This window comes from Eublepharis macularius, chromosome 7 (genome assembly GCF_028583425.1).
Source record: "Eublepharis macularius isolate TG4126 chromosome 7, MPM_Emac_v1.0, whole genome shotgun sequence".
Lineage (NCBI taxonomy): Eukaryota > Metazoa > Chordata > Lepidosauria > Squamata > Eublepharidae > Eublepharis > Eublepharis macularius.
In genome coordinates, this window is record NC_072796.1 from 114,329,766 (window position 1) to 114,354,015 (window position 24,250).

The 24,250-nt window shown below is 42.7% G+C and overlaps 1 protein-coding gene across 39 annotated transcripts in view; it reads left to right on the forward strand.

Annotated features, from left to right (window-relative positions):
- RIMS2 (regulating synaptic membrane exocytosis 2) overlaps nt 1-24,250 on the forward strand; it is a 624,467-nt gene that overhangs the window by 529,193 nt on the left and 71,024 nt on the right. For 17 of the 39 annotated variants that reach the window (XM_054984410.1, XM_054984412.1, XM_054984404.1 and 14 more), the window contains one exon: nt 23,538-23,710. The exons of the other annotated variants lie outside the window; for them this stretch is intronic. In XM_054984410.1, the coding sequence (XP_054840385.1) occupies nt 23,538-23,710 (173 nt within the window). The remainder of the gene's footprint in view (nt 1-23,537; nt 23,711-24,250) is intronic. 39 annotated transcript variants of the gene reach the window in all.

Below are 24,250 nucleotides of genomic sequence, written 5' to 3' on the forward strand. Positions count from 1 at the left end.
ACCCCTCTCACCTGTTCAGACCATTGCTCATTCCCTCCAGATCAACTGAGGGCACCTGGCCCAAGCCTGGGTTTACCAGCCTGGCTGCCTTCTCTGGTGGCCTCTCGTTTGGCCAATCTGTGTACCCTTGCGGGGTGGGATTGGCCGGGCCCTTCTAGGTACTGCAGTTGCCTAGCTGCATGACCAGAGCTGCTGCTGCCAGTCCTGTCTCAGCTGTTGAGATGTCAGGGTAAGCTCCAAGGCTCAGGCTGTGCCTGCTGCAAATGTGGGTGGAAGGTACTAGCCAGGTGGTATTCTTGGCAGCTGTTGCCTGGATGCAGCTGCCGGGACCTTGCTCTCCAATCCATGCACTCTTGTTGTTGGCAAGGGAGTTAATCCCACGGGCTCTGGCCTGTTGAGCGGCTTCAGCTGTTCTCCTCGTATCACAGTGGCTGCACAGATGCTCCTGTCTTGCTTGTTGGGTGGGTGCTCCCTGGCCGTCCCTCTCACTGGTCTCTGTTTGGTTGCCTCCTTCCTGGCCAGCGCTAGGACCCCAGGGAAGGTAAGTCTGGGAAGAAATGAAGTCTGGGGGACAAGCCTGTTGCCCCCAGACAGTCTCCAAAGGCAGTTTCTAACACCAGATGAGGGATTTCTTCACTCTTCAAGTTTCACTCCCTGTTAGACCGGGTAGGGAAATTCTCCTCTCACTAGAAGATCTATCCCCTCTCTTTGGCCCAAAGGGGAGTCTTCACTTGCTTCCCTAACTTCCCTACCAACTTTCCCCCAGTTCTCCTGTCTGTGTTAAACTACTCTCAGTCAGGGTGAAATCTCCAAACTGTCAGTCCTCGACTCTTCTCAGACTCCCCTCTCCCCAGCATCCAGTTTAGAAGTCTTTCTCTGTTCAGCTCATGCTACCCAATTAGATTCCTTGGAGTAGCCTATCACTCAAAGCTCTGTGAAGAATTAACCCTTAACAGTCCTTCAGCTATTTATATAACACTTATAAACTTCCAAAAAATAGTCTATCACAGATGTCAGCAAAGCCCTATTCCTAATATATCTTCAAGTGACATCAGTGTGAGGCTTGGTTTCTGCCTGAAGCTAACTGGTTGATCTTAGATTGTTCTGTAATGAATGGCTAGAACCAAAGATGGCTAGAACCTCACTGAGAGGCTAGAACTTCTTCTTCTAGCAGAACAATACCCCTTTACTAGATTCAGGAGTAACGTCAAAGCAAGATTTGCAGCTATGTGGAAAAGCTAGCTTGAGTGCTTCCTCCTCCCTGTCTTTTTGCACACAGGGAGATTATTGGTTATTTCTACCCTTACAGCAAAATTGTTTTATTTATTTATTTAAACATTTATATGTCATCTTTCTTTTTGGCTCCAGATAGCTTACAGAAATTTTAATAAAATTGAATAAACTAAAAGAAGCCAAATGCCTCCTTCCCCCTCAAAAAGTTGGTGTTTGTACCCATGCTGCTGTTTGTACCCATGAAAAGCCCTCGCAACAGGCAAATCTTGCAGTGTCTCCTGAAGATCTGTAGTAAAGTAACCATTGGGAAGAGGGAGGGTGTGAGTCCAAAAATCCACCAATCTTATTCACATTGCTGCAATCCACAGTTTAATGCTACATCTGAACTAATCTTTCATCTAAGGTTGGACCTCCTCCTCAGTTCCAGAGAATTCCACAGAATTCCCTTTCTGTATGACCTGGGCCAACCTCCTTTATGTAATTCTAACCTCTGACATGCTAACTTGTTCATTCCTCACTGCTAAATGAACTTGTACATCGCATCCCAGTAAAGTAAACCCAGGAAGTATGTGCAGGCAATTCCCATACTTATGTTGTGGGTTAGCAAGTATTCTGCTGCTCTCCCACTACTTACTTATATAGCATGGTATAACCTAGGAAATAAATTAACCACAGAGAACTGAAGTTTCATACAGCACTGTTCCATTTTATTACAAAAGCAGGAAACTATATTTTGCAGGAACTTTGGCCATAGCCACTTCAACTTCCTCATAGCTATGAAAAGGTTAGTTTAGTTTAACATTTCACTACTCTCAATAGATCTATTAACTTGTCTATAATTAAAATGTCTTGCAGTTTCTCATATAAGGATGTAATGACAAAAGGTGAATTAATGTGGGATTTTATTTTTGTTGTGAACCACTGTGGCATAAATGCCCCTGGGGGCCCTTGCACTGTGGGGGAACAAAAACTTGACAGATGGTTCCTGAGTTAGTCCAGCTGTTCATGAAATTTTCAGAGGCGGTGCTGATAAGCCAAAAGAAAAATGTTATGGAAAGCAAAATTAAACTTTTATAATGCAAAAATAAAATCCCATTTTACCATCAAAATAAATTTCTTGAAGGATCTATTACTTTCTTTAGGATGTTATTTACAAAACTGTGTCATCTTTAAGATAGTTGCCCTTTCCTTTTCACATCAGAGACAGACTTTCAAGATTTTTCAGCATTTGTCCATTTGGGTAAAACTCAGTCAAAACTAGAAGGGCAATGCACTATTAACATCCATTTAAATCGAAACTGCTCTGCATTTCAAAAGCAGTTGTGCAATGCTGGAAGCTGGTCTGAGAAACTCAGCTGTAAAGCCCCCCTGAACATACCCATCTTGGACAACTTTTTTTTTTTTTTTGGACTGTGGTAATTATATTGAAGTTTACAAATAAGACTCCCTTCTGGAGGAACAATAACTTTCTCAGCAGTTTGCGATGGGGGAAAGGTTGCAGGTTTAACTGGCTTATTTATTCTTAAATTCACTGGTTCCAAGAATGACTGTAAAGAATTTACCCCTACTCCAGCCCTTGGACTAGAATAATTTTAATACTGTTAACCCTCTGCTTTAAAAAACAAATTCTAGAGGTCTTTGCTGTGCCGATTATACCCCAGCCATTTAATCTGCAGTTGCGATTAGACATGGGCACAAACGGGGGGGGGGGGGGCGAACATGCTGTTCATAGTTCGTTGCCATTGACGAACATGAACAGATGAACAGTAACGAACATGTCTCATTAATTAACATTTTCATTGTTCGTGGGGGCCAGAACGGCCCCCGTTGGACTTAGAGAGCCCATATTCACAGGGAGTAATCAGCAGGCTCTCCTCCAGCCATCACCCAAGTTTGGTCAAGATTACAATACGGATCTTGGACTTATACATTCTCAAATCCATTACCCCCAGGAAACTCCCATTTAATATAATTGGAGCCACCAGTTGACTTTGGCTCCATGTACAAGTGTGGACTCAAAGGCAGGCTGCCTCCCCTCGAAGGGGTGGGTGATGTTGCCGCTTACCGGTGGCACCCTCATGTGCCCGCCCACTAGGCCTCCCAGAGGCTATGTTCCGCCTTGGTATAGAGCTCAAGCTCTATACCGCTCAAGCTCCTGGGCCATGAACTGGTCAAGCCCATGGATCAGCGGGATGACCTGACCCAGGCTGGCCTTGTATGAGCACAAGAGCTCGTGGCATCCTTAAAGGGTTTCAGCATCTGAGACATCTGGGCAAGAACTCTCCATTCCATGGAGCTGAGGCTCAGCTCCTCTCCCCTCCTCAGAATGTCCAAAGATGACAGGATGTCCTGCAATGGGCCCTTCTGCTCCACTAGACAACAGCTGTCCAGCAGATTGCACGTCCACAAAGTTCCCGTGTCCCAGCTGTCCCTTGGCTTGCTCTCCAGCCTGAGCACATCCCTCATCATCAGGTGCAGCTTGTGCGCCATGCACACCAGGCCCGGGAGGGATGCCTCTTTCAGGGCTGCCAACATGTTGCTTCCTGCATCCATCACCGTGAAGCCACAGACAAACCCTTCCCCCTGGCTGTCCATTCCCTCAGAGCCGCCTTTACAGTGGTGCCAATGTTCTTCCCAGTATGAACATTGTCCATCCCCCAGGCCTGGAGAAGAACTGCCCTGTAGTTTGGTGTCAAGCATGGCACCTTTTTCCTGGTGCCAGATCTTGACCTGGGGTGGCAGAGGTCCTCTGCTTGCCACCAGTGGGCAGTGATGGCAAGGTAGCCATGATGGCAGCTGCTCCAGAGGTCTGCCGTGAAGTGTACTGTACGGCCTTTTGCAGCCAACAGCTCCCTGAGCACCATGTCTTGCACAGACTGGTAGAGGGCAGGCAGGACTCGACGCCCAATGGTGTGCCGTGACGGCATGGAGAACCATGGGGCGAAGTGCTGGAGCAGCCTTTGAAAGCCCATGCCCTCCACCACAGATAGGGGGGATCCTTGCAGAGCAATTGTCTCTGCCACAACACAAATGCCCGCCTCCTGAGCCCTTGACCTCACCCTTTTTAGCGGCACTATCCCCGACCCCGATGGAACAACCTCCGCAAGGCCAGCCTGCCTGACTGTTCTGCTCCTAGCAGCACCCTACTCGGGGCAAGGCTTCTTCCTTGTGGTGGATTCCAGTGACTCTCCCACTGATCCTGGCTCAGAGGAGCTGGTGAGTCTCTGTCCCCCTCGCCGGATGTTTCACTGGGCGAGGATGGAGACCACAGGCTCGGATGGCACGTCTTCAGATGCCTAGTCAGGACCATCAATGAAAGGTGCTTCGGGTCATTGCCCCTGTGCACCAGGCCTTAAAGAATCCTTAAAGGATGCTTAAAGGATCTTCAACAAAACTTACAACAGATGTTTACAGTAAATATAGCACAGGTGCAGAATAGTATTGCCCACAAGTATCAGAACAAATTAAAGAACTAAGGGGGAAAGTGGATGAATCCCAGGAACAACTGAAAGAAAACAAACAAGACAAGCTCCATTTGGCATGCTTAATCCCCAAAGTAGATGAAGGAATGGATACAATAAATCAAAAGGTGGAAAAGGTGGAGATTAGACAGAGAACTTTAGAAGAAGTCATAATGAAACAAAATATAACGGGAAATAAAGAGGAAGTACTGAGGGACATATCCTTTGAGGTGACCGCATCAATATTGAAAAGGGGAAATGGAGAACTTTTTAAACAAACACATTCCCTATAGAGTGAACCCAAATTCTAAAAGGAAGATTAAATTGCCCAGAGAGCTACATGTGAGATTTACAAAGAGAAGGATAAGAGAAATAACATTGAGGGAAATGATAAATTTGCAAATACAAAAGGGAATGAGGTGAACATATTCTAGGAGATACCTTGGAGTATGATGCAGAAAAGAAGAGAATATTACTTCCTCCCCTCATTATTGAACTATGATGCAATTACTTAAAAAGAAAAAATAGATACAGTTGGAAATGAAGGTGGACCCCACACTAACCGACGGATGGATTGAATGGGAATATAAAATAAGATTAAACATATTTAAGTAAGGAACGAAAAGGAAAGAAGTACCAGAACTAAAGTAGGCTTATAGTAATAATAGGTTGATAGTAATGAAAGGTGATTGAATGGTAGAGATGGATGGAAATATACTGCAGAAATATGTATTAATTTGTAAGATCTGATCGATCAGAGGCTAGATTAAGCTGGAATTAAAAATAATAAATATGTGTTAACTATGTGAGGTCTAATCGACCAGGTACTAGATTAAACTGGAATTAAAATTAACAAAATATATTAACAGAACTGGATACACTAACAGAACAAATAAAATGGAAAAATAAAACAGACATAACTGGAAAGGAACATGGATTCCGCTCTGGAACAAAAATACAAAATAAGAACTCAAGTATGACTTAGCAGGACACAAACTGATAGAATGAGAATGAAAATGAGTATTAGAACTAAATAAAGTAGACCTACAGTAATAATAGGACAGCAGTGAAAGGAGTATATAATTATGTTTGTATAGAAGAGATGGACTGAAATGTATAGTATTTACATGTATTGTATGTAAAAACTTGAGTAATCTGTTATTAGTCTAAGTTGGAATAAAAACTAATAAAAATATTTTTTTTAAAAAAAGGAAGGGCCCGAAAGTGGCTCCATACAGAGAATTTGAACCATGGCCCACTAACTGTTCCAGGGGAAGGAAGATGAAGGGTTACTCGCTGTGCCACAGAGCTGGCAACGGAAGACAGAGTGAGGGGTGGACTGCAGGCAGGGACAGCACTGAGAGTTTGGGAAGGGATGGGATGGATGTTTCATCAAACCCCAACCATTCCTCCACGGATCCCTCACCCTCCTCCTCCTCAAACAGTTTAAAGAGTTCTTCCCCCAGCAGCAAGAGCTCTTCAGCCTCCTCCACAGCCCCCACAGGTGATTTTTGGGGAGCAGGAGTCTCTGCTGCTCTTCCCCCCCATGACCACCCTTGCCCCCCGCCCAAAGCCTCATTGTGCCAGCAAACAAGAATTAAGGAGGAAAGAAAAGGAGAGAACACTGTGAGCCCTCAGCCAAGGTACCCACTGAGCTTGGCTCCAGGGCCTGGCAGCAGCCCTGGAACCAGAGGGAGGGGGTACAGCCCTAGCCCAGCACTCCCAGAAACCTGACAAGATCAGGCACTAATAATCAGGGTGAGTCCTTAGCCGAGGTGCCCACTGAGCTTGGCCCCAGAGCCTGGCAGCAGCCCTGGAACCAGAGGGAAGGGGCTAGAGCCATATCCCAGCACTCACAGATACCTGACTGGATCAGGCACTAATAATTAGTGTGAGCCCTCAGCCGAGGTGCCCACTGAGCTTGGCCCCAGGGCCTGGCAGCAGCCCTGGAACCAGAGGGGATAAATCCCTATCCCACCCACCACACACAGAAAAAATCCCAGCTCCAATGTACTCTCCCTGTCTCTCTCCAAAAAGGCTAGCAACAGCTCTGTCCCACTCCACTGCCTGCTGAAACTGAAAAGCCAAAACTTGGAAGACTCTTCCTTTTATAACCAGAGGTCTCATAGAGAAAAGCAGGAGGTCTGTGGTTGGCAGTCAGAACTGCGTAACAGGGTTGGCCGGGATGAGATTGGAGTGCCCATGGCTACAGAACACCACCCCTCCCCCCTCCCTCCCTCCTGGTCTCTGCTCCCATGTAACCAATTTGGAGCTCCACACTTGGAAGGAAGACCTGCCCATCAAGCTTAAGTTGGGCTTTGATTGGGGTTTCCGGGGCAACAGAAGGAGTGTAGACATAGTTCAGGCAATCCCTGCCTTTGTTGCTAAGGAAATTGATTGAGGTGCCTGACTGTCTGGCTTCACGAACAGAGGACGAACACAACGAACAAGGCCTGCGACGACCACTTGTTCATCTAGAATGGGGTCTCACAAACAGCTTGTTCGCGAACCTCTGAATGGGCTGTTCGTTGCTTTTTTGCATTCATAATGATGTTTGTGCCCATGTTTAGGTGCAACTAGTTTTTGCACTCCATCCATGTGACATTGTGATCAACCCATTGTGTTCCTGTATTTTCTGGTTAGCTTTTTCACTTTTTAAAAGATCTCATCTGTGATTATTTTTTCCAATTTTGCAATTTCAGTATCAGACTTGAATTGTTGTACCACATGGACACTCAGTTAAGGCTTCCCACAATGACTAAAACATTTCTCTGCCCTCCTGTCTAATTAATTACTGTTTTCTCAGGTTTGTGATTCTCTTCCACCACTCATAAATAAATACTTAACAGCTTTTGTTGGCCAAAAGGGGACTTAGTAACTGGTTTATTTTGTTTTTATTGCTTTTGTAGCTAGCCAGGTCAATGCATTTTTCAATCCAATTGTTGTTATTCCATAACATGGGTCTTAATGGGAAATATAGCACTGTATTAAGTGCTGTGTGGACCCACATTTAAATTACACTTGCAGCTGAAAGCAAAAGAGGAACAACTGCACAGCACAAAAAGCTTGTGGAGTTGTGATGTGGCTCTTTTTTCAGGTGTTATTTATAACTTGCATACATACGGTCTTAACATTATTACACTGTTATTTTTATATAGTTGAAACAGACGTTTTGTTTCAGGCTTGCTTTTGTGGTGCTCTTTCTCTTCAAAGAATAGACTAGAATTGGCTTGAGTATCAGTTTATGATGTGGCAGTTTCTGCTTGAGCTTGCAGAGATTCCTGGCTTATGTGAAGTCATAGCTGTCTTCTGTTTTCATTTGAAACTGAACCTGAAAACAGGATGCTCTCGACAGATCAGTTAAAACAGGTAATGAAAGAGAGTTTTGAAAGTCTTGTCTTTGGATCTATGACTTCTCATACTAGATACTTCTGGTATAGAAACATTATCCCAATAAAGCACTCTATAGCTTGTGTCCTTAAATAAAATAAGATACATCTGTAATAGAACGATGATCTGAAACAATGGAGGAAAATATATTGACAGTGTTTATAGGTGTGATTGAAATAAGGATGGGATTAATGTTACTGACTATATTTGTCTAGACATGATTAGACACTGTAAGGACTACTACATTTGTCATGAGTTTATGAGAAATATTATTATTCTTGTATTGTCGAAGGCTTTCACAGCTGGAGAACGATGGTTGTTGTGGGTTTTCCGGGCTGTATTGCCGTGGTCTTGGCATTGTAGTTCCTGACGTTTCGCCAGCAGCTGTGGCTGGCATCTTCAGAGGTGTAGCCCCAAAAGACAGAGATCTCTCAGTGTCACAGTGTGGAAAAGATGTTGGCAGGTCATTTGTATCTACTCAGGAGGGGTGGGGTTGAGCTGAGTCATCCTGTAAGAGTTTCCCAGGGTGTAGAATGTTAATGGCGGGAAGCTTCACTGTATCCTGAGGAGGTTTTTTTGCATATGGATTGGTGCTTGATGTGCTAATCTTCTCTGCAGGGCTATTGTCGAGTATAGAGTGTTTTGTTAGCCTGGTGTTTTTCAGAACTGGAAACCATGCTCTGTTCATTCTTAAGGTTTCTTCTTTCCTGTTGAAGTTTTGCTTATGCTTGTGAATTTCAATGGCTTCCCTGTGCAGTCTGACAAAGTAGTTGGAAGTGTTGTCCAGTATTTTGGTGTCCTGGAATAAGATACTGTGCCCTGTTTGAGTTAGGCTATGTTCAGCCACTGCTGATTTTTCAGGTTGTCCAAGTCTGCAGTGTCTTTCATGTTCTTTTATTCTTGTCTGGATGCTACGCTTTGTGGTCCCGATGCAAACTTGTCCACAGCTGCAGGGTATACGATATACTCCTGCAGAGGTGAGGGGGTCTCTACTGTCTTTTGCTGATTGTAGCATCTGTTGTATTTTTCGGGTGGGTCTGAATACTGCTTGAAGGTTATGCTTTTTCATAAGCTTTCCCATCTGATCAGTAATTCCTTTGATATATGGCAAAAACACTTTTCCTGTAGGAGACTGTTTTTCCTTGGTTGTTTGATTCATCCTGGGTTTGATTGCTCTTCGGATTTCATTTCTGGAGTAGCCATTTGCCTGAAGTGCGTGGTTTAGATGATTAATTTCCTCATTGAGCCGCACTTATTTTCAAGCAGGTTTCCTGCTTGAAAATAATTCAAATATTTAAACCACTTTGATATGCTCCATAAAGATTTGGGAATCTTTACATAGCACACCGAAGCTCAAAGCAACACTTTTCTTGTCTCTTGCAAGTGGCAAGAAAAGTGTAGGTTTCAAAGTTCAAACTTCCCACCCCACCGCTCTTTTTACCAGTTGGGAGAGGGAGAAGGGAACCCCCTCCTCCCCCTCTCATCAGGTGCAAAAACGGTGGGGCAGTAAGTTTAAAGCTACACTTTTCTTGCTGCATGCATCAGAAAGCTTTGCTTTGGGATTCCTGAATTGGCTTAGCAATGCTGGGGACAATTTGGGAATCCTGAGTCTTTCCAAATTGGGCCCAAATTGGAAACCCAAAGCGCACATCCCTAGATGGATGTTCAATCCCCCAAAGCACAGGAGATAGATGCAAACATCCACACTCTCTCCCTTTCTCCTAGTTCTGAATAAACACCCAGTCAAAGGAGCTACAGATCTCTTTTAACTCCTCCTGAAGAGTGGATTCCTCCCTCTCCACCAAGCCTGGTTATGGGAAGCATTCCTCATGGGTCCTATAGGCTAGCCTATCACCTATGCACATTTTGCAGGTTGACTCTGGCTTTATTGGTCATCAGAGGTCACACTATCATCCTTCTAGCCCAGTTTGATAGTTGAGCCAAATGGTGGGAACTCATCTCCACTCCATGGCAATATGGCATCTTTATTGCCTTCTCTTTCTGAGAAACAGAGTCTTCCCAGGGTATGATTTCCTGGGAGGTTCTCTTAAAAGTCATCTTTATCTCTCTCTTATACAGCAGTATATTCTGGAAATACAGTGCATCAGTATCATTAGCAACTCCACCTAAAGGCCTGGAGTAAGTTTTGTTCCTACCTGATTACTTTCATGAACTGCAACAGATGATTTGTTGCTAACTTGGGTTATGGAGCTGAGAGTATGCATGTCTGCGAGCTCCAGGTCTGCTACTACCCTGCCCATTGATTCCTAAAGAATCTTGTCCCCCAGCAAACAAGCTGGAAGATTTTATCAACTTCCACAGCCATCTCCAACAGCTTGGATTACTGCCATCTCATTTGTAGAAGTAACTTTAAAAATCACCAAGCATTAACATAGTGGTGGAATCTGATGCCCTTAGCTGTCTCCAGCTAAGGCTAGCCTCCAGCTTTCTTCTTTCTGAGAAGAAAGAGGAAAGAATTCTTTACCTTGTAACAAACAATCACCAAGGATATTACTGACATAAAAGCAACACCCTGCAAAAATCTTTGGAGTTGGCAGGAGCAAAGATCACTAAAGTGGAGAGCAGCTTTCTAAGACTGGATACAAAACCACTGCATTTGGCTGTCCTTGCCGAATAGAATAAAATCCTTTGTGACAAAAATGATTAGCCTCGAAAACAGAGTGTGTAGAAATAATTTGTGCCTTCTTGGGATCTCCAAGTAGGTAGACCCCCCCCCCCACACACATTTTATTCATAACACTCTGGTTAAGTAGTCTGATATCTATAACTGCTTCTTAGACACTTGCACTCACTGCAAGTTTGGCGGTGCCTTCAAATGGTTGTTCCTATTTATTTATTTGTTTATTCGATGTTTAGCCCTCCCTCCCCGTGAACAGGCTCAGGGCGGGGTACAATAAAATGCTGAATGAGCATTTAAAATATATAACATATATAAATAAGATTTAAAATACTAATACATAAATACCTAAAACAACTTATCAGATGGCAGCCCCCTCCAATTTCCCTAATCTGAACATAACAATCCAAGAGGAGGGGGTGGGGGCCATAGTTGATCATATTCTGGTGACAGCACTTATGGGGGGCAGATGACTTTGACGCCCCCCTTGTAGGATCTGCCTTTTTGAGCTCAAGACAATCAATGAATAAAAGCAAACCTTTAACTTTTCATGAGAAAGGTAAAAATAAAAAAATCTTTCCATATCAGATATTCACAACAGATCCTTCGGGAAACCTGACAAGACAGTGTACTTCCATGAATCAGTTGAAGGTTGTGAACCTGAGGAAGAATAAAGCATTTTTCATGTATTACAGCAGGATTATTTGTCTCCGTGCTGTGTCTGTTTATATTTGCACAGACAAACCACAAAATCTTAGTTGTCTCATTAACGAATCTGGCAGAAAGTCTGTCCCTTTTTTCAGGGGTCTAAAAGCATAACACTTTAAAGAGTCTACTATAAATAGTATGATTTTTGCCACCACACTTCCACAGCCAAGACTGAACTACATTTTCCTTCATACCTGAGGATATTGATTCTAATGTTTGTGACTCCCAATTGCACTTGCATGAGTTGTTATCAAATCACCTTGTGCTTTTGTTCAAGAAATCTATCTGACCATGTCGCTTCCTATCAGTTTAAATAATTACATTAATTTGTTTTTGTTGATTATTTGACTAAGCTGTCATCTGCAACCCGCCCTTTTTTGTAGTATAGTAGTATAGGACCTGGAGATCATGGTAAGATCCAAAAAACGTTAGTGTTGTGAATATGGATCTCTGTTAGTTAGTTGATTTTTAGATTGGATTTTAGATTGGAACACTTTAAAAAGTCTAGTGCAGCTATAAAAGTAATTTAAGCGGCATGTACTCAGGCCTATTATATGGAGATATACAAAATGGCTTGCTGATAGAGTTTGCAGCTGTTTTTGTAATAAGAAGCCAGAAGTACAAGGACCATCCCAGCAAAAGTTGTATCCTCCTATAGTGGGTGGGAAAGAATGGGAAATGGCCACCAACTGGACCTGGTGAACCTCATGTATGTTTTTCTGCATTGCAAGTCTCACTGCAAGAGATAAATCAAGCAACATATTAACCAAAAAGAAAATAAAAGTTAAGCATTATGTTGTATTCACATGTGTCATGTCTTGATATGCATGATAGGTAAGAATCTGCAATATCACATTTTTGGTCAATAATTTTTAGACTCTGGAAATTTAGGTTACATGGTGATGATAGATAAGTGTCTGACTACTTTGTGCTAGCATAACATAAAAATTAGTAACATAAAAAGCATTCAACACATTTTTATTAGATCCAACTCCCAGAGCACAAATACAAATTAAGACATATTTTGCTGCAAATGGAAGGAATAGAAAACTCAGTTAACAGCCACAAAATTGTAAAACAATTGGATCATGTTAGTCCACAGCTGGATGGTATAACACTTTCAATGAGCTAATAATCCTACAATTAAACATCATATGTAGGAGACTGTAGATGATGATATTTTTTCTCCAACGCTTTACGGGACATGTATAACAGGGATCTAAAGATGCAATTGACACAGCAACCCTATCTTTTGATCTGGCAAGCACATTATGGGAGAGGTGTGAGGGCTCCTCTCCCCAGATGTCCTGGGGTTTAAGAGGCTGAGTTCTTGTCTCTGATGTCACATTCTGGCAACAATGAAATCTGACTAGCTACCAAGGCCAACCAACATTTTCAGATCCTTCAATATTTTTACTTATTTTATTTTTGTTTACATTATTTATAGTCTGCCTTTCTCACTGAGATTTAAGGTGGATTACATAGTGTAAGTCAGTACACTCAGTCTTAAACACATTTCAATAAACAATGTAATTAGGTAAATAAATGTAAATTTGCAAGATTTAAAACTAGCAGGAATCTAATTCAGAGTTGAAGAAATGCTAAACAGAGCATAAGGAATTCTAAGACTGACATGTTAAACAACATATAGGGTCATACTTACAGCATCAGACAGTACATAGAAGTAAATATAGTCCCTATCCCTTTACTTATGCATCTCTTTGGGACCACTTCCCTACAGTACAGCCGTCCTATTTGCATAGAAGCTCTCTTGATTAATTCAGTTTTGCATTGTTTGCAGAAAGCCAGGAGAGTGGGAGCTTTCTTGACCTCTTCAGGTAGGCCTTTCTATAGGGTTGGTACCAGCACAGAGAATGCATGTTTACAAGAAGCTGTTGATTTTGCCCATGTGCAAGGTAATACCTGCAGAAGGTCTTTTCAAGTGACTGAAGCTGCCATGGCAGAACATAAGGAGAGAGGAAGTCCAATAGATATGCTGGACCAAGGCCATGAAGAGTTTTGTTGCCAGGACCTTGAATTGAGCTCAGTAGCTGACATGCAGCCAGTGGAGTGACTGCAGAATGGGAGTAATATTCATGTTCTTTCTTGCTCCTAATAATAAACAAGCTGCAGCATTCTGGAGCAACTGAAGTTTCTTAAATGGGAGACCAATGTACAGTGCATTACACTAGTCAAGTCTCAATGTTACCATGGTATGATTCTAAGTAGAGGTGGGCACGAACAGCGATACGTTTTTAAAAAAACCACGAACAACCCAATCAGCTGTTCGCAAGCAAGACGTTCGTGAGGCGCCATTGTAAACGAACAAGTGGTCATCGCAAGTCTCGTTCATTGCGTTCGTCCGCTGTTCGTGAAGCCAGACAGTCAGGCACCTTCAATCAATTCCCTTGGCAACGGAGGCAGGGACTGCATGAACTCTGTCTGCAATCCTTCTGTTGCCCCGGAAACCCCAATCAAAGCCCAACTTAGCTTGATAAGCAGGTCTTCCTTCCAAGTGTGGAGCTCCAAATTGGTTACATGGGAGCAGAGACCAGGAGGGAGGGAGGGGGGAGGGGTGGTGTTCTGTAGCCATGGGCACTCCAATCTCATCCCTGCAAACCCTGTTACGCAGTTCTGACTGCCAACTACAGACCTCCTGCTTTTCTCTATGAGACCTCTGGTTATAAAAGGAAGTGTGCTCCAAGCTCTGGCATTCAGTTTCAGCAGGCAGTGGAGTGGGAGAGAGCTGTTGCTGCCAGGCCCTAGAGCCAAGCTCAGTGCGCACCTCGGCTGAAGGCTCACAATGATTATTATCAGTGCCTGATCTGGTCAGGTATCTGGGAGTTCTGGGCTAGGGCTCTGCCCCCCCCCTCTGGTTCCAGGGCTGCTGCCAGGCCATGGGGCCAAGCTTAGTGGGCACGTCTGCTGATGGCTCACATTGAGTATTGTCTGTGCCTGATCTTGTCAGGTATCTGGGAGTGGTGGTGTCGCGGTCTAGCCCCCCTCAGTTCCCGGGGCTGCTTCCAAGGTCGGATGCCAAGCTCAGTGGGTTTCTTGGCTGATAGCTCGCAAATGTTTGGTTCTTCCCAGTCCTGCTCTGCAATGTGGCTGGTAACCCTTTGTCCTCTTCTCCCAGACAAGTTCCCGTTTTCTCTTTCAACCTCTCCCTCTCGGGATGGAACCAGTACGACCAAAATGACCTTCTCCCACGACTTGTCCTGCTCATTGCATCCTCTCCCTGACAAGTTCCCGGTCCCTCTTTCAACCTTGCCCTCTCTGGATGGAACCACTACAACCCTTCCCAACTTCTCCTGCCTATCCCGCCCTTTCCGCGAAGGCAGGAAGGTGGGTGGTGTCAGCTCCCGCTGATTTTCAGCACGAGGTGCAGCTCAGGAGCTGTCGGGAAGGTGGCCTTTCTGAGATCTGGCAGGCAGGCACATGAGTGTGCCGCTGGAGAGCAGCCAACCCCCCCACCACCTAGAGGGGAGGCAGCCTGCCACTGCCCCCGAGTCCGCCAGGCTTGGTGAGCGCCGACATCATCCATCTCCCTGGCTTCAGGAAGGTGGCCTCTCTGAGGCCTGGTGAGCAGTCACATTGGGGGTGCCACCAGCGAGCAACCAAACCCTCTGCCCCCTAGAGGGGAGGCAGCCCACCTTCAATTCCACCGCTTGTACATGGGGCCAAAGTCAACTGGTGGCTCCAATTGTATCGAATTGGAGTTTTCTGGGGCGTCGGATTTGGGAATATTTAACTCCAAGATCTGTATTGCAATTTTGAGACCAAACTTGGGTGATGGCTAGAAGAGAGCCTGCTGAACACTCTCTGTGAATATGGGCTCTCCAAGGCGGCCGTTCAGGCCCCCACAAACAATGAATACTGAACATGTTCATTAACGGGTCATGTTTGTTAACAACGTTTTGATGGTTGCCAGTTGATTGATCTGATTCATATGACAAACAAACAAGATATAATTGACAATGTCAGGTGGATTTCCTCGTTTTCTGCTCTCCTAAAATACAGAATTTTATTTGGTACAGAAGCAGGAAGTATGGAATCAGTAAAAAATTTCAGTTGAAAAACAACTAATTGAGCAATTAAACGGGCTTTGCAAGGCTATCAGTACTGTAATAATGTGAAACAGCGTTTGTTATAACTTTGTTTTACTTGCTAATGCAAATTAATTTAAACAAAATGGTATGGGAAGAACAGGATTTTTAATCCTCTTGTTCACTGTTGCAGATGGCAGGCTTTTTCAAACACACTACAATGTACTGCTGCATTCCTAAATATGGTATATCAATATATTATTTTGCTCTCCAAAGCCATCCTATGCCTGAAGGGCAACATAATCTACTATAAATCTTGGTCAGTGCTATTTACTTGAATGTAAAGAGCTTGAACGATTTTGGCATCATTTGTATAGGTGGGGAAGGAGGGACTGAGCAAAGGCAGTTTCAAACAGCATGCAGACATGAAACAAGATACCTTGAGCTAAGATACTAAAAATAAAGAGCAAATTTCCTTTTAACAGAAAGCAGGAAGTGCATTTTCAAGTACAATTGTTGTCATTAAATATTTAGTAGCTGTTACCATGATAGCATGTCTTTGTTACTACAAAACTCTATGTAGTTGGAATATGAAATAATGGCTGATAGTCGGATTTCATTGGTACTTTTGGCTTCAGAATACTGGGTAATATTTCTTGAAGTTAGCAGGTGAAAATGATTTTGAACATACTAAATTCTGAACAAATACCAAAGAAAAACTATCAGTGAGGGAATATCACCACCAAAAATATTCAGTCTAATTGCAGGGTTTTTAAAAAATGTAATGCCAAATGGGCTTGATACTAGCTAAGCAACTGACAGTACAATCCTAAGCAGGTCTATTCTGAATCCTACTGAGATCTATTCAATGGGGTTTGCTCCCAGGGAAGAGTTCACTGTGAAACACTCAGTATGATGTATACATCTGCTGATGTTAAAGTGAATGAGCGAGAACTGTCACAAAAAGTAAAACTTATGTGGCACTGCTACATCAATGGCTATTTTGTACAACTTTGGACACATTTTGATGACAGTATATTTATTTATATATATGTTGGAAAGATTTATATACCACCTCTCTCCACTAAAAGTGTATGAGAAGGTCACTGAAAACAAACAAAACAATGTAGGGCCATTATCAAAATCCCATATAACGAACTGGCAGCTCAAAAAATCATCCAAGCAAAACAGCAGCTAAAGCCTAATTAAAACCACCATTCCCACAGTAAAACACAAAGCAACAGCAAATGATAACCAAACTGGAGAAAAAGCAACCAATTAAGGAATTGTCCAATCCAGCTTTCAGTCTGTTGCCACAATCTAGACTAACTGAAGTTTCCAAACTTCCTTCAAGGAACGCCCTGCACAGAGAGCATTACAGCAACCAGAGCATGGATCAATGTGGGCAGGTTATACTTCTTGCAGCTTACAAACCTGCCAAAACAGGTTTAAGGTATTATGTACAGATGAGATCTGCACCTTCGGCTGTAGATCAAGATCTAACATCACCCTTGAGCTTCCACGTGTGAGCGATTTCTGTAAACTTTCTCCATTTGTTTTCCTGCCTTTTCCTTCCAAATGTGCTTTGCAGTAACTCTGCATTGTCTCTTGGGAGTATGATCATCACAGCTGCCATACTGATTCACCAGCCTGCTCTTTTCTTCTTCTTCTTCACAGATGCACTGTAGTACTGTAATGGTCCTATTAAAATTTAAAATAGATAAGTGGAAGTAGATTCTTATAGCACTATAGCAATTAAAGATTTTTTTAGAAGCCCTCAAAAGGCATGGTAACAGAAAAAATGTTAGTAAATAGCACTCGTCAGGGAATGACGGCAGGAAAACAGCAATGTCTGGACCTTCGCAGGGCAGGAAAATATGCACCTTTCCTTCCAGATGGCTGCTAACATGCTTTCTTGTATTTTGTACTGTATTCTTTCCAAATATCTGTATTCTTTCCCAATGTTCCAAGCGAAAACTGCTTGCTTTTGGAACCTACGGTGGAGAAAAACCTCCCTGTGGGAATCAGATTTGCATGTCCTCTGTTTAGTGATAGTATTTAACAGCAAAATTCCAGATGATATCTCACAGCAGTTTAACGTAAATCTGAAATAGCATGGGAGAGAGAACTGAATCCTATAGATAAGATGAGCACAGTTCAGAAGAAAAATGAAGGATTCAGAGTTCAAGTTGTATGAGGAAAATTTAGAGATCTGTGTAGCCTTTGCTTCACATTTTTCTGTTTAGAAGATGTTCATCATACATTTTTTCCATAAAGTACAGACAAATCACTTTTGAGGGGGGGTGGATTTCCTTTCAAACTGACAGTAAGTGGGAACTGTCGCTCTAATGGTTACACCTTACAATTAAAGGCCAACAAGATAGCTGCAGAAAAATATTTTATATTTGCAATATTGTGTGATTTATGCAGATATGTTTCAGACTACAAATGCTCTTCACAAGGACACAGGCTTTGATCCTGCTGAGCATTTGCACAGGCAGGAGGATTTCCTTCCCTCTTCCCACTGCAGCTCAGAATGCCCCTGATAGGCTGTTCCCATCCTCCAGGGGCAGCATTTTGGAGGGCATTTTGAGTTGTACAGCGAAAGGGGAGGTGAATGGAAATCTTTCTGCCTATGAAAACACTTGGATGAATCCAAGCCACAGACTTGTATAACAATTCAAATTTATAATCCTAATTTTTGTTTGTTTGTTTGTTTGTTTACTTACTTATTCATGTCATTTATAGTCGTGTTTCTCACCGAGACTCAAGGCAGATTACATAGTATGAGATTAGCACAGTCAATGTCAAGAACATTTCAATAAACAATGCCATAGAATTAAAAGTAAAGGTAGTCCCCTGTGCAAGCACCAAGTCATTACTGACCCATGGGGGGATGTCACATCACGATGTTTCCTTGGCAGACTTTTTACGGGGTAGTTTGCCATTGCCTTCCCCAGTCATCTACACTTTACCCCCAGGAAACTGGGTACTCATTTTACTGACCTCGGAAGGATGGAAGGCTGAGTCAACCTTGAGCTGGCTACCTGAACTCAGCTTCCGCCGGGATCGAACTCAGGTCGTGAGCAGAGCTTGGACTGCAGTACTGCAGCTTACCACTCTGCGCCACGAGACTCTTGGCGCCATAGGGTAAATAGGGTAAATAAATGCAAGTTTACAAAAAAACATAACATTAGCAAAAGTCCGATACAGAGTTGAAGAAGTGCTGGAAAAGAGCATAAGCAATTATAGGACTGACAGACAACATAGAACTACCCAGTAGGATCATACTTAAAGCAACAAATAGGATGTAAGGCAACATAGTGGTGAAGTAGTCCCTAACTCATTAGCGAAGCATCTCTTTGAACACCGCCCCCCTACAATACAGCCATTCTATCTGAACAAAAAGTCCTTTTGAATAATTCAATTTTGCATCGTTTGTGGAAGATCAGGAGAGCGGGGGCAGGCCGCTCCACAGGGTAGGGGCCACCACAGAGAAAGCCCATGTACAAGCAGCTGTTGATATCAGCGAAGTACAAGGAGGCACCTGCAGGAGACCCTGTTCAGATGAGTGAAGTTGCCATGGAAAAAGGCAGTCCCATAGGTATGCCAGACCAAGGCTTTGTAGGAGATAGCTAATGGTAGCATAATTGAAGAACTTTGTATGTGATAGCTAATGGTAGCATAATTAGGTCTTGTTAAACTTTACATTCTTGAAAAGGTTACATTTATGGTACTATTTGGACATTACCCAATACTTACTGTTTTACATTAAAATGTTTATACTATACATTTCAAGTAAAAACTTCCTTTTTACTTCAGTAATCCCAAAAGGAAGATATTTGTCAGTACTCCCCAAAAAATTTTTATTCCCCAGTAAAACTGGGAGAAACTACTGGGGACCCCCCCATTTTTCTTCCCCCCCCCCCCCGACCTCATTTCTCTGAGGCTCCAGAAAGACACTCTGGTGTGCTAATTGATATAAAATCGTAATAAATCTAACCTCAATAATACTTCAGACTTTCCCCTCAAAGTTCTCTCTAATTTGTGATAAAGCATTGCTTGGTCCTCCAAAGTCTTGTAACATCACATCTTGCCTTGGTCTTTTGTAAGATTTCAGTAATTGACAGATTACATTTTTACTTTATCTGTTGATTACTGAATTATGTATTAGACTAGCAACAAAGTCTGTTGTGGGGAAAAATACAATGGGCTCTAGAAAGGGGAAGGTGGGCAGGTGGGCATTTCTTCCTCCTCCATTACTGATCCTGGCTGGATGAAGGAAGGGGGGGCAGGCATGGCCACCTCTTCTGCACCTGATCCCAGCCTAGTGAATGGGGGTGGGCATTGCCTCCTGCTCCATACCTGTTCCCAGCTGGGTGAAGGAGGCGGGCATTGCCACCTGCTCCACTCCTGATCCTGGCCAGGTAAAGGGGTGGGCCTTGCCACCTGCTCTGTGCATGATCCCAGCTGGGTTAAGCAGGGGTGGGCGTTGCCACTTTCTTTGCTTCTGATCCAAACTGGGTGAAGAAGTGACGGGCATTGCCTCCTACTCTGCACCTGATTCTGGCTGGGTGAAGTGGTGGTGGGGGGCATTGCCACCTGCTCTGTGCCTGATACAGGCCGGATGAAGGGGGTGGGCATTGTCACCTCCTCACCTGATCCTGGCCAGGTGAAGGGGGGGCGGGCATTGCCACTCCACTCGTGATCCCTGAGGGTGTGCATTACCTCCTGCTCTACTCCTGATCCAGGCTGGGTGGAGGGGGATGGGCATTGCCTCATGCTCCGCTCCTGATCCCACTTGGGTGATCCCACCACCTCCCGAGGAAGCCTGTTCCACTGAGGAACTACTCTAACTGTCAGGAAGTTCTTATTAATGTTTAGCCGAAAACTCTTTTGATTTAATTTCAACCTGTAGGTTCTGGTCAGACATTCTTGGGAAGCAGAAAACAACTCCAAGTCATCCTCTATATGACGGCCCTTCGAGTATTTGAAGATGGTTATCATATCACCTCTCAGTCATCTCCTCTCCAGGCTAAACATACCAAGCTCCTTCAACCTTTCCTCATAGGACTAGGTCTCCAAACCCCTCACCATCTTCATTGCCCTCCTCTGGACACAGTACAGCTTGTCCATATGCTTCTTAAATGGTGGTGCCCAAAACTGAATACAATGCTCTAGGTGAGGTCTAACCAGAGCAGACTAGAGCAATACCATCACTTCGTGTGATTTGGACACTGTATATCTGTTGATACAGCCCAAAATTGGATACAGTTTAGATGTTATCAGGACGCTGAGTTCTATATCCAGTTCCTAATTCTATTTTTTTTCTACTTGCATGAAAATTGATATAGACAGAGCTTTTTTTGTGACAGTATGGTACTGAGTACCAGCACGTTTTCAGGGGGCTCTCTCAAGTTCTGAGGGGGAATTGGTAGAAATCTGCACCATCTTATATATAATAGCACTTTTTTAAAACAAAAAAGCACTGCATATAGAAATCTATTTGCCTGAAAGGGAACTTACACATGTAATTGATAAGCCAATTGTCTATAACAACCTGGCAAGTTGTAAGGAACATTCAGTTGCTTGTGACTTGAAGATATGTGGTCAAATCGTCATCTGTGCCTGTCTTATGATTCTATCATTACAAAGTATATCTATAAAAATGAAATGTTGTGAGATGGATAGACTCCACAGTGAGTGGAGTCTAACCCTTCTATTTTCATTGCTACACAAGTAGAAAAATTACAAGGTATAACTGAAGACTGTAAATGTGTGGGACAGGCATAAGAATGTTTCTCCCTAGCATGCTTAGCTGATTGCTTAGCTTGGCTTCAAGATTTCATGACGTCCAAGTCTATTTAAGCAGTTTGAGACAGAAGAAAGAAGAAAGTCCTTTAGGAATTTGTATAACCACAAACTTTTACTAATCCAGCAAACGCTGTCAAAATCTCAGCAAAGGACTGAGTGCGACATAGGCTTGCATGTAAGGGTGTGTGTGTGTGTGTGTGTGTGTGTGTGTGTGTGTGTGTGTGTGTGAGAGAGAGAGAGAGAGAGAGAGAGAGAGAGAGAGAGAGATGCTGTCAAGTTACTTCTGGCTTATGCTGACCCTATGAATTAATGGCCTCAAAAACATCCTACCATTTATTTATTTATTTTATCATATTTATATTCCGCCCTCCCTGCAAGCAGGCTCAGGGCGGATAAGTTTTGCTCAGGTCTTGCAAACTGAAGGCTGTGGTTCTTCTGTTGAGTCAGCTCATCTCATGTTGGGTCTTCCTCTTTTCCTACTACCTTCAACTTTTCCTAGCATTATTGTCTTTTTCAGTGACTTTTGCCTTCCCATGATGTGACCAAAGTACAATAACCTTAGTTTTGTTATTTTAGTCTCTAGGAAGAATTCAGACTTGAATTGATCTAGAACCCATTTATTTGTCTTTTTGGTGGTCCATGATATCCAAAACCACATTTCTTCCTGTCAACTTTCTTCATTGCCAAGCTTTTACATCCATACATAGCAATGAGGAATAGCGTTGGTTTATTCCTCCAGCCACACTTCCTTACATTTAAGGATCTTTTCTAGTTCCTTCATGGCTGCCATTCCAAGTCTCAGTCTCCTTCTGATGTCTTGGTTGCAATCTCCCTTTTGGTTGATGATTGAGCTAAAGAATAGAAAATCTTTACTAATTTCATTAGTAATTGCTTCATTGTCAGCCTTAACGTTTAGTAATTCCTTAGTAGTCATTACTTTTGTCTCCTTGACTGTAATCCTGCTTTGGCACGTTCTTCTTTAACTTTCATTAGTAGTCGTTTCAAGTCTTCACTGTTTTCTGCCAGTAATGTAGTATCATCTGTATAGCACAAACTGTTAATGTTCCTTCCACCAATTTTACTCCACCATCATTTAATCTATTCCTGCTTTCCATATATATTCTGCATATAGATTGAACAGATAGGGAGATAATATACATCCTTGTCCAACAACTTTGCCAATTGGAAACTTTTCTGTTTCTCCATATTCTATCCTAACAGTAGAGTATAGGTTATGCCTGTAAGGATGTAGTTCCTAATTAATTAACATTTTATTCTTTAGTAAATTATATCAGTTTGACACTGCTGTATAAAACCTCTAAGAAGTTTAAATCAGACATTAAAGGTGTGGTTCAGGGGTTACAGCTGAAGAAGAAAATTTGACAAACGCTTATGACAATGCAGCAAGAGCTTTTGAAACAGAGGACAGTTTCCCACCTCCAGCCGCATTCTCCTCTGCCTCATTCCATGCCTTATCCAAGTACCCCCAGCCCTTAACAATGGCTTCAGGGAGGGCTTAGAGGACTCCGATTGGAAGAGAGCAATAGCAAAGATCCCCTTCTATGCACACTAGTCTATTCATGGTACTTAAGATCCAAGCCAATGAATAGTTTGGATCACTTGACTGCAGGCTGACTTACTCATTATGACTGCCACGACACTTTTAATGACTCCATGTCCTTGTTGTTACCATATTGTGAGTCATTAGAGTAGTGTAATTCACTATAAGCAAAGGAAAATCTTTTTTATTTTATGTATTTGCCTTTATTAATATGTAGCATTTTACAGTTAATAAATATAGAATACAAACAAAATTATGTACAGACTAAAATAAAACAGAATCCCTGTGGCATCTATTCCAGCATCAAAAAGAATTATATTTGGATTGAAATTGTGCCACAGTAAGAGTTAGGCTGCTTTTAGTCTAAGTCTGTTCCATTTAGCAAAGCTTGAGAGTTTGATTTGATGTATCAGCTTTCTATTATGATCCGAGAGTTAGATAAACTTGCTCATTTTTTTTTAAAAAAAGGTTTTGTTTATCTGTTTTTATCTATATTAGTTATTCATTTTTTATGTAAACCACTTTGAGAACTTTGCAAAAATGACCAAGAAATTATTGCGTCTAATACTGCAATAAGAGCCTTGAAGAGTCTTGTAAAGTCGACAGCTGGTTACAGAAGCTTCAGAAAGAAAGAGACATGTAGTTCCATTGAGTGTCTCTATAGACTCATCTGTTTATTTTTACAGTATCGATCAGGGCGAGATCCTCAACGAGGTTCTGACAACGTCTCCAACAAGTCTTCCGACAGTGATGTAAGCGATGTGTCAGCAGTATCAAGGACCAGTAGTGCATCTCGCTTCAGCAGCACTAGCTACATGTCTGTGCAGTCAGAACGACCAAGAGGGAACAAGAAAATTAGGTAAGAAGTGGTGAAGTCAGTCACTTTCAAATTAGTTTTGTTCTGCAAATTTCTCTGCCAATGTTGTATTTTGAAAATATATATGCTACCTCTCCAGAGAACCTGTTTGAGGTGGCTCACAAAGTAAAACACGATAAAACCTTCAAAGAGCATAAATATAATTCAAATTAGTAAACTGTTAGAAATCCGACTATTGAAAATCCAACCAGAGCGTAAAAACAACATAAAACAGCCTAAAACAATGGAGTACTCAGGAAGGATCAAAGTAGGCAGTAAAAACTACTGCTGCTTTCAAAGTGTTTTTTGTAGTTTTATTCTAGTTTTCTGTGATACTTGAGAGTTTTCCATGTTAGGCATTTGAGTCCTTTGCTTCCATAATGTATGTGTGTGTGTATTTACAATTCCAGTCCCTAAAGACAGTTTTTTTTGTGAAGATGCTAACTTGTAGATTTGTTGTAAGTTCCTATGGGACTATGCATGTCTGCTGTCTTTGCACCGGCTGCATGTCTATGCACCTGCTGATTGGAGATTGTTTTACAG